Source organism: Thermobia domestica, chromosome 5, assembly GCF_964235325.1.
Source record: "Thermobia domestica chromosome 5, izTheDome1.hap1.1, whole genome shotgun sequence".
NCBI classification, from domain to species: domain Eukaryota; kingdom Metazoa; phylum Arthropoda; class Insecta; order Zygentoma; family Lepismatidae; genus Thermobia; species Thermobia domestica.
The window spans coordinates 266594845-266604458 of NC_137458.1; the positions used below are offsets into that span (position 1 = coordinate 266594845).

The window sequence follows — 9614 nt, forward strand, 5'->3', positions numbered from 1 at the left end:
ATCGCTTTTTTATAATTTCATTTAACATTGCATTTATTTATTACTTTTATGTAAAACTTACCATATTTTAGGTTTATTTTGTCCTGTCGCCTGCATGCTAAAATCCATTTCTGGAGACATTCCCCCTATTTTTGAGGAAATCTAAAGTATTTTATATTAGTTCCCTTAGTTTTTCTGTAATAGTTACTACAGTCGTACAGTGCACAGTTAGGCATTCTTGATATCATTTAAAAGAACAAAGAATTTCCACTTGTCACTTAAAGCAGCTCTTTTTCCCGTTGTCTCTTGCAAACCAGATGACGTCACAGCCACGACAGCGCTCCAGGCAACATGCGCATGCAACCACCTTGTAGTCTTTCCACCATGGGTCAGTAATGTGAAACATACTGTATAATGCATTATGTACTGTATATCAGATGACCATCTTGCTATTTAAAAATATTCCCATACTCCCATCTATTTTACATTTATAGATCCGTATTTCCAATGTGTGAATTAAAGAACATTTTACAAGGGGAATAAAGTGAACATTTGAAAATTATCATGAGGAAATTCAAAATTTATATGAGACATCCAGCTTAACAGAGAGGAATTTCTCCATCATTCCCCTAGTAATTTGGACACTGCGTATTTCAGAATCTTTTCACTACATATTAAATGCATTTTTTTTCATTTAGTTCTTATTTGGAGAAAAAGTGGAGAACAAATTTGGAGAAAAAGTAACTCTAAGAGTTTGTATAAATTGAATTACATTGAAAAATTAATAAACAATGATATGTAATTGTTTGAAGTAAGATATAAAGCATTCATATAAAGGAATTAATACAGAAATAAAATAGATGAATAAGCTATACTATAGTTACAATTTGGACAATCCGTACTCCTCTATAATTCTGTACTGTGTGTGTAAAAGTTTAAAATTTTAGTTAAATGATCAAAGCCAATAACAAATAATGAATGTATAGCTGATTCATCAATTTATTTTTCTTATGAATAAAGCAATAGGGAGGGAGACAACAGTGGCTCAGTGTTAGAGCGTTCACGCTGGTTCGATCCCAGATCGCGCCCAGGGGCGTTCTTTGGGGAGGGCAGGGAGGGGCAATTGCCCTCCCCTGAGTTTGAGATTTATATAGATGTTATCAATGGACTAGTAGTAATCAGTGAAAAACGCGAAATTTTACATATATCAAGAGGTCTTGCCCTCCCCCCAAGCAAAATCTGAAATGATGGTACTGCTCACGCCAAGTGAAGTTTGTGGTGGACAAACACCGTGTGCGTGGTTTTCTCGGGTTCTCCCGTTTCCTTCCACTTTCTTCATTCCACTAGCTCATTCATTTATTCTCATCATCACCGTCCCCTTTAGCCTATTCGGCATAACCGTGGCCCGTAAAACTCAAGATTCTTAAAAAAAAAAAGAAAAAGAAAAAGAAAAGAAAAGAAAATGCGTCTACTTACTTGACTTTAAAAAGCTGCAATCGCCTATTCTTCATTGCGTTGAACTTCTGCAGAACTTTCATGATGTCTATGTTTGCAGTTCGTTTCTTTTCAAACGCAAGAAACACCAGGTTGGCCAATCGTTTCTGACTCATGGAAAGTCTTTCTGGGCTATTTATGCGGGTCAACACAGAAAACGAAGATTCACATAACGCGGTACTGCATGCAAATGTTCGGATAGAACCAAGTAGAGCATAAGTATCTTCATAAGCTATTTTAACCCTATAGATTTCACTGAAGGCGTCAGAAGAATTACATTTGCGAACATACGCCTTTGCAACAGCAAGTTCTTCTTTAGACGGTATGGTAATTCCTAATGAAGATAAGTAGTCTGTTTTCGGAAGCTTGAGATTTTCTGCTGAAGTAACTGCGTCCAACAAAGCATTGTTACTGTGGAATCGTCTGTTAATTTCTATAAGAACTAAATCAGTCGACTCGTAGAACACCTGTCGCAAACACTCAACTTCTGTATTCCCTACACCAGTTGTTTCTGCTACAACAAAATCCTGTAGTGACGTACTTATTTTTCTTTTTCTTGAAGGGCGTTGACAAGCTTCTTCAATGTGGGTATCTTCTATCATGCGATTTGCTTCACCTACAATATCTCGAAACGTTTCATCATTTCGAATATTGTTCAATGTTTCCACAGCAGTATCAACCAGTTTTCGTGCGGTACTTAAACTTGCTTCATGCGACTGGAGAATTTTATCAACAGGATGAAGAATTTCAAGTATTTTTTTCATCAATAACAAACAAAATCGGAACTGCAATTTCCCAACAGTCAGAATAAGTCCAGTACTTTCTACTAATTCATCCCCATTAAAATTCCCGTTCTTGACCAATTTTAGCACCTCCAATATTTCCATATAATTCTCGCGAATTATTTGCATTACCCGTAAATGTCCTGACCAACGGTGTTCTAAAAGACGAGCAAGATTCCGACCTTCATACAAAGTAGCAATTTTACTTCTTTTAAGGAAAGTATAAAGCATGACACACTGATCAAAATGTTGTTTGACAAGAGGAATATCGTTCACACATTTAATTACTACTAAATGCAATCTGTGATTGAAACAATGTATGTAAGGAATATCACGTCCTAGTCGATGCTGTATTATTGCTTGCACTCCATCCTTCTTCCCGCTCATCACAGAAGCCCCATCGTAACACTGGCTCAACAGTCTTGTGCAATCTAAACCATAGTCCCGAAGAACATTAAGTGTGAGATCGGCACTAAGAGATGGCAGAGTTTCTATGCTTAAAATAGACTCACGAACTTTTCCGTCCTTCACATATTGAATACCGATACCCACATCTTCTCGATTGTTTTGTCACGTGTTCCATCCTCCAATAGAGTGAACCATGGCACATCTGCACTGTTAATGTCATCAACAATATTTTCTCGAACAGTATCTGTCATCATTTGAATTATATCATTCTGGATTTCCGGAGATAAATAGGAAGCATTTTGAGGAATTTGTTTGTAACAATCGGCCAGTTTCTCGTCCTTTCTTAGTGTATATTGAAACATATTTCGGAAGAGGCTCTGTTCCTTGTGTTCTTCAACATTATAAGTCCCTCTCATTGGTAATTCATTCACAGCTAGGAACTGAATAATTTCCGCGATGCTCTTTACATAATACTGATTTTTTCAAGTACACTTTGATTTACTAAAAGTGACACTGGTTTCCTTACAGCTGCGCGCTTTTGTTTCTCTGCCCACATATTCATCGCAACGATATGTGTGGTTGTTGCATCATGTTTTATTAAACCTGCTTTTGATTTGTCAAGAGCAGCCTTCCAGTTACTAAAACCTTTAGATGTAAAGGCTACTTCTTTACATCCATAAGGTTGAAAGTGTCTGCATGCGTAACAAAACGCAGCATCCCGGGATTGCCAATATTCCAACCACGTAAATCTCTGAAACCATTCCGTTTGAAAGCATCGTCCGTCTTTATTCCGAGGATAAGATTCCAGTTTTATTTGTTTAATATTTTCCCCCGGTTTTGAAATATCTTGTGGTATAGTACTGATATTCTTGTTTTTGTCATTCGCTGATAATGGAACGGAAACAACGGGGTCACTAGTGACTTTCGTACGTATTATAGATTTATCCATTTTTATACTGAAATCTTAATTTAAAAAAAAAAAACTCACTGTGCTTGCAGAAAGAACGCAAAACACATCACGATGCGCACGCAATCAGTTAAAACAGACGCTTAATTACTATAAAAGTCATTAGTGATTAATGCACTGAAAACTCAAACAGCTTCCACCAAGACACAAACTTATGCGTATCTCCGAGCGGCACTAAAGCACAAACACCCACCACTGCGGAACATTGACTTCTCTAACGCACGCACACGAACTACGCATATGAACAAATGTTATCTATTGATGTCGAAGAAAGTCTGATGGCTACCGACTGGCACCAAGAGAGGCAGTAGAAGGGGCAATAAAACAGCCACTCCGCCTACTATACTGACCCTACATACGAAAGTACTTGTGGATCGTAAAAGAAGATTTAATGTACTGCCATGAAAAATCTATATTTTCAAACCTCTGTTGTACGCCGATGAAAATTGGCGAGACGGGGAAAAAGACAAAACATTTAGTTTTATTCTCTTTTCGTTTGGTGGCTTCTCCCCCCCCCCCCCCAACTCATTTCACAACAGCAACTCTCTATCCCTAACCTTCCTCCTTGAATTCGAAGATGACTTATTTATGGCCCAAGCCACCAGGCCTGACAACGGCGTTCTTTGTATACCAACTGCTATCGGGTTGAAACAGAATAAGAAGACAAAACCATCTGGTTTATTCTGGTTTATTTTTATAAAAGTACTGAAGGAGTGTAGTTGGCAAAATAAATGAAATGTTGCTTCCGACAAAGTATTTCACATAACTTTAGGGTTCGATTCCCGGCGGGAGCTCATGTGGTTCGGATTCCACGTTAATCAGTAGGTCCACGTCTCATATAGCCTCGCTGCTGAACGGGACGCTAAACTAAAATCAACAACAACAACAACAACATAACTTTAGTTTGTGGCCAAAGTCTGAATACGAAAAAACAAAAACAATGTTTCCATGCATTGCTCGTTTCTTTATATAGAAGCATTTGAAACACTGGTGAAAGTTTCAGGGGGAGCTGAAGGTAGCCACAGGGGGGGCTCAGCCCCCCTCGCCCCCTCCTAGCTACGGGCCTGAGATCTATACACAGGGAATTGCATGTTCCCGCCGTTCTTTATATAGACACTAGCTACAAATCGTACTGTCATCCGAGCGATGTGAAAATGAAAAACAAAATCAAACTACTTTTTTTTAAAATTAATATTGATTGCATACCTCATGCACAGTTCCAATATGCAAAATCAACCATTATCTTAAGCGGAAATTGCTGAAAACGACAGAAAATGGATATTTAAACATCCAAGTAGAAATTTGTGCTCGAGCGATGCTATTATCAATATTATAATACAAGCTCTTGCAAGTTGCGTCTGTGGTCAAGCGGGTTTAGTACTGCTATTCATATTTCTGAAGCGAATGGCGACGGTTCGAACCTCCGTGCGGAACGTTAAAGTTATTCTTCCTTTTTTTTTAATATATGAGAACTTTTTATAAATATAAATTTCCACTGTGAAGTGGTTGGAAACACATTATCCGACAAACTATCACTTTTCAAATCCCTGTCCCATTTACTAGCCCGCCATGTCCATAATTCATATACGAAAACGCTAAAAATGAGAAATGTGAACACAGTTGAATACTTAAAACCACACGTCCAAAATGAAAATTATTCATATATATATTTCGGGGAGCTTTGCTAACTTCATTCTTGAAAATGTAAACATTCTACAAGATATTTCATTCACTTTACAATATTTTATTTGAATAAACATAAAATTTCGGGGCGGATCAAGCCCGGAAGTCCCCTAAAATACACCTATATACAGTAAACCCTCGTTAACACGAATTCCAAGGGATTGAAAAATCAGGAGTTCGTGTTAAAAAAAATTCGTGTTAACCGGGATCCAAATTTTATTATTCGAATACATTTTCTCCACACATACGCACTACAGTATACAGACAATACATATAACTACAGTATATTATGTATGTCATAGATAACACTAAAGATGGTATCGAGACGAGACTGAGTAGTTTCGGTGTCGTCTCGATTTCGAAAAGCACGTCTCGGTTCCAAATTCGAGACGAGACCAAATCTATTTTCCGTCTTGATACCATCCGCAGAATGGTATCAAGACGAGACTGAGACAGTTTCGGTGTCATCTCGATTTCGAAAAGCACGGCTCGGTCTCAAATTCCAGACGAGATCGAGATCGAGACTACTTTCGGTCTCGATACCACCCTCAAGTGAAAACACTACAGTAAGTTTATTATCATATCTTCGAAGATTTTTTTTTAAAAAAGTTTACATTGGTACTATGTCCATCAATCCTCTTTACAACATCAGTTTGGAATAACACAGAACATAGAAGGTCAAGTGGTGGAAACAGCAAGCATAAGTGCCCTCCACAAATGGAATTTATGCGCAGAAAACAAGGTCAAGTTATAAAATTGACAACTCCGCTAGCAGGGTGGGTACCGCTAGTAATGGAAAGGTATTTTTGACTGCTGTCACCAGTTTGCAGTTACAGGGGATTGAAGATTTTTGTCTCGAGCTGTCGCCAGCTCGTCTGCCAAGCACCAACATTTTCAGCGCTTGACGGAGGACAGAATCAACACCTCATAAGAGAGGAAAGATACCTGTTCCTGGTTTCTCTCTTACTTACAAGGCAATTTTCGTCTGTATAAATACTGTATGACAAAAACTATTCTGGAATGAAATCTAAAATAAGAAAAATGATCTTTAAAAAAAGGATTGAAAGTTCGTGTTAAATGAAAATATTTACTAACTCAAGGGACTAAAAATTAGTTCGTAATTCGTGCTAACCGAAATTCGTATTAACCGATAAACCGATGCCGGGACCGAAATTTTGTTCGTCCTAACCGAGTGTTTGGCTTAAGCAAGTTCGTGTTAACGAGGTTATACTGTATATGCATGTATTATTATTATTATTATTATTATTATTATTTTATTTTATTTATTTATTTTTTTTTTTTTTTTTTTTGCATTACAAAACCTTAGGGTACATCATAATCTGGATTCTTATAAAGCAATTTCAACAATTATTTAGAAAATATGTACTGCTTAAAATGGGATTAAATCGCAATGCCAGTAATCTGTAATATCTTACATTTTTATTTATTTACATTGAATGTGTACTTGTTTTATACTGTATAGCATGAATATTAGCTGCTACATAAGAAACAATTATCTATAATTGAATTTAAGTAGGAAATCGAGATAGTTATTATAAGAAGAAGCTTGTGAAATGAAGTGTATAATAATGGTTGTATCTGAAATAGATGTTGCGTAATGGTGTAGTTGGAATACTTACCCCGCCAGCTTTGGAATACTGGGCTCTTCAAACTGTCCATCCTTAGGGATGCGCAGAGTGGATTCGAGATAGAATTTTCCTGACAAAATTCAAGTCGAGGCACAGTTCCTCCAATAGAAAAATATAAATTTTTCGAGTCGAGACATCACTTTTACAGCATATTGTCGAGACGAGACGACCTCAAATCTTGTCTCGCCCATCCCTACCATCCTACCTACATAAAATCAATTTTGGATACGAATATTCAATTTCTTTTAACGATAATTGTAATCTACGATACAGATTGAAGTAAGATATTGGCTTGAACTGCTTTATTACCTACTTAACCTTCGTATAGTGCAATTATATCAAAGTTTGGCATAAATATTTATTATTATTAGAATGTAAACACTGAAGAATATATATTATCACACAATGAGGAAGAACTCAACGCTCGTAGTAATTAACAAATTGGTTGCATGTTTATTTAAAATTAATTCTCTTGAAATCTAAATAATCATTATTAGAAAGAAAGCAAGAGAACCGTTTTGTTAATTTGGACATATTATAAGAGATTGAGGAATGAGTATGTAATCGAACAGAATATATGAAACTAAATGGAATGGCATGTGGAACTTTACTTGAAAGAGGATACGATGTGTAAATGAAAAATTAAAGAAACCAATGGTTAACAGCAGTAGTCAGTATTTACAACAGATGAGTGAAATTTCGCCCCCCCCCCCAAAAAAAAGTTCAACAATTCTGAAACATAAGGGCATCACATTTTATTCGTTTCCTGACAAAATTGAAAAATGGATTTTGCATATTGTTCGTCTATACCCCTTCAACATAGTTAGCTAACAAACCAAGTACGATCGACTGACTAGACGTCACGTGAGTGAAATTTATATAGGAAGTTTCGATACAGCGTTCACCGAAGTGACGCAGACGTGGTGTTAAAGCTTCTGGTAGGTCCTATTTCGTAATGGATTTTAGGTCAGTGAGATTTCTTTATACGTATCAGAAAGCTCTTTAACTCCATACTAAAGGCGTGTCGTATGATTTATTCAAACCGTCAGATATTCGGACAACCATGAGCCCAATTCGTTTTGCTTCACTGCTCACAAGTTTAACTTGAAATAAATTCTTACTTTTCCACGGAAACACAAACTGTTTGAATGCTCATTTTATTATGGGTGAAATGTATAATTCTGCAAGTAATAAAAATTTTCATGTCCTTCTCCGAGATTCGATCCCTCGTCCTTTGGCTCAGCAGTTCGACACGTAGACAACTAGACTAATTGTCGTTGTACAACAGCATGGAGGAAAATCGGTTTCAACTGCACGAAGGAAATTGAGGGCATTGGTTATAGCTGGATGGAGGCAAATACTATGTGCTCCCAAGTTCATAGTGCCACTTGCTGTTTTTGGAAGATGAAGACAGCCTTAGGAAAATCACGTGTACTGATTGCAAGCACCTGGAATATTTTGTCGTAGATTTGGCAACTCCAAATCAATACATTCAGTGAGTGAACTAGGAGTGCAATGATACCGGTACTCTATTTTACTTTGATTGGTGTGTTTTTTATAAAGATGGAGAATGAAAATATTTTACCGTTCGAACATTTGAAAGAATACTTTTTTCTTAAGAGCTGAGGATGATGGTGGACAAAATTTAAAAGTAACCAGTCTGAACTGCCGCGGCGGAAAATATTTATCAACAACTAGGGTACCATAATTAACGATTTATAGTAAGGGGTTAATATGAATAAACTGTGTTCTGATGAGCAGGCCTACTTTATTACTAGAAAATAGTTTGCTGATGGTATGTAATATTGGGGTTCTTTCAGATCAGTTTGCTTATCCTAGAGTCCCGTTGATTATAGAGTTTGAAACTAGCTTTAAAAAGCATGTATCGATTTTCGAGTTACGGGCAAGTCCTGATTCACTCCCAGTTCATGTGTTCTCATTTTATTAGTTGTAATGTAATGTTTCTCTATATTCTGTATTTTTAATTTTACATAACAACATTGTTATTATTATATAAATAGTTTAGCAGAATAATAATAAGCAACAATTTTTTCTAACGCATAGCGATGAGCACGAGTCAAGCTAAAACTCTACTCGACTCGAATTCAAATTGAGTTTCGAGTCAAGTCAAAGGTAATAACCTCGATTCGAGTTCCGAGCCGATTCAGTTTTTCGCGTCGAGTTCAGTCGAGTTTGATAAATGGTTCGTTCGTTTTAACTCGTCTTGAAATCATGGCCTGATTACACTGGAAAACGAAAGCCATGAGAAATGTAAGCTAAACAGTAATATGGAATACTTATAGAGTTGCTCACGAGAGGGGACACTGCTCGCATCTCGTCTCGTCTCGATAGCGAAAACACAAGAGATTTTTCATAACAAACTCAGCTCGGATTGGCTCAACTGAGAGGATGGCTCGAGCCGGCTCACTTGGGGTGAACCATCGGCTCGAGCTGGCTTGGTAGGGATGAGCCATCTGCTCGGTTCGGCTCAACTGAGCCGAGAGCTCTAGCCGAGTCGTTGGGTGAGTTGTTGGCTCAGCTCACTTCTCGGTTCGGGTCGATAGTGAATGAGCTGTAAGCCGAGCTGCTCGAGTCGTTGACAATTCTAAACCCGGATCGAGCAGTTTTGAAGATATTTGGCCAGTGCCCTAT

General features: G+C 37.3%; 1 protein-coding gene across 1 annotated transcript; it reads right to left on the reverse strand.

The window, feature by feature from the left end:
- Window positions 1-1451: 1451 nt before the first annotated feature.
- LOC145685520 (zinc finger MYM-type protein 1-like) lies at window positions 1452-2642 on the reverse strand. The gene has a single exon (XM_081757917.1). It carries the CDS (start codon window positions 2640-2642, stop codon window positions 1452-1454), a length of 1191 nt encoding a protein of 396 aa, XP_081614043.1.
- Window positions 2643-9614: the final 6972 nt, after the last annotated feature.

Bases quoted from the DNA above. Each gene is read 5' to 3' on its own strand.
- LOC145685520 (XM_081757917.1), bottom strand. From the start codon at position 2,642: ATGAGCGGGAAGAAGGATGGAGTGCAAGCAATAATACAGCATCGACTA.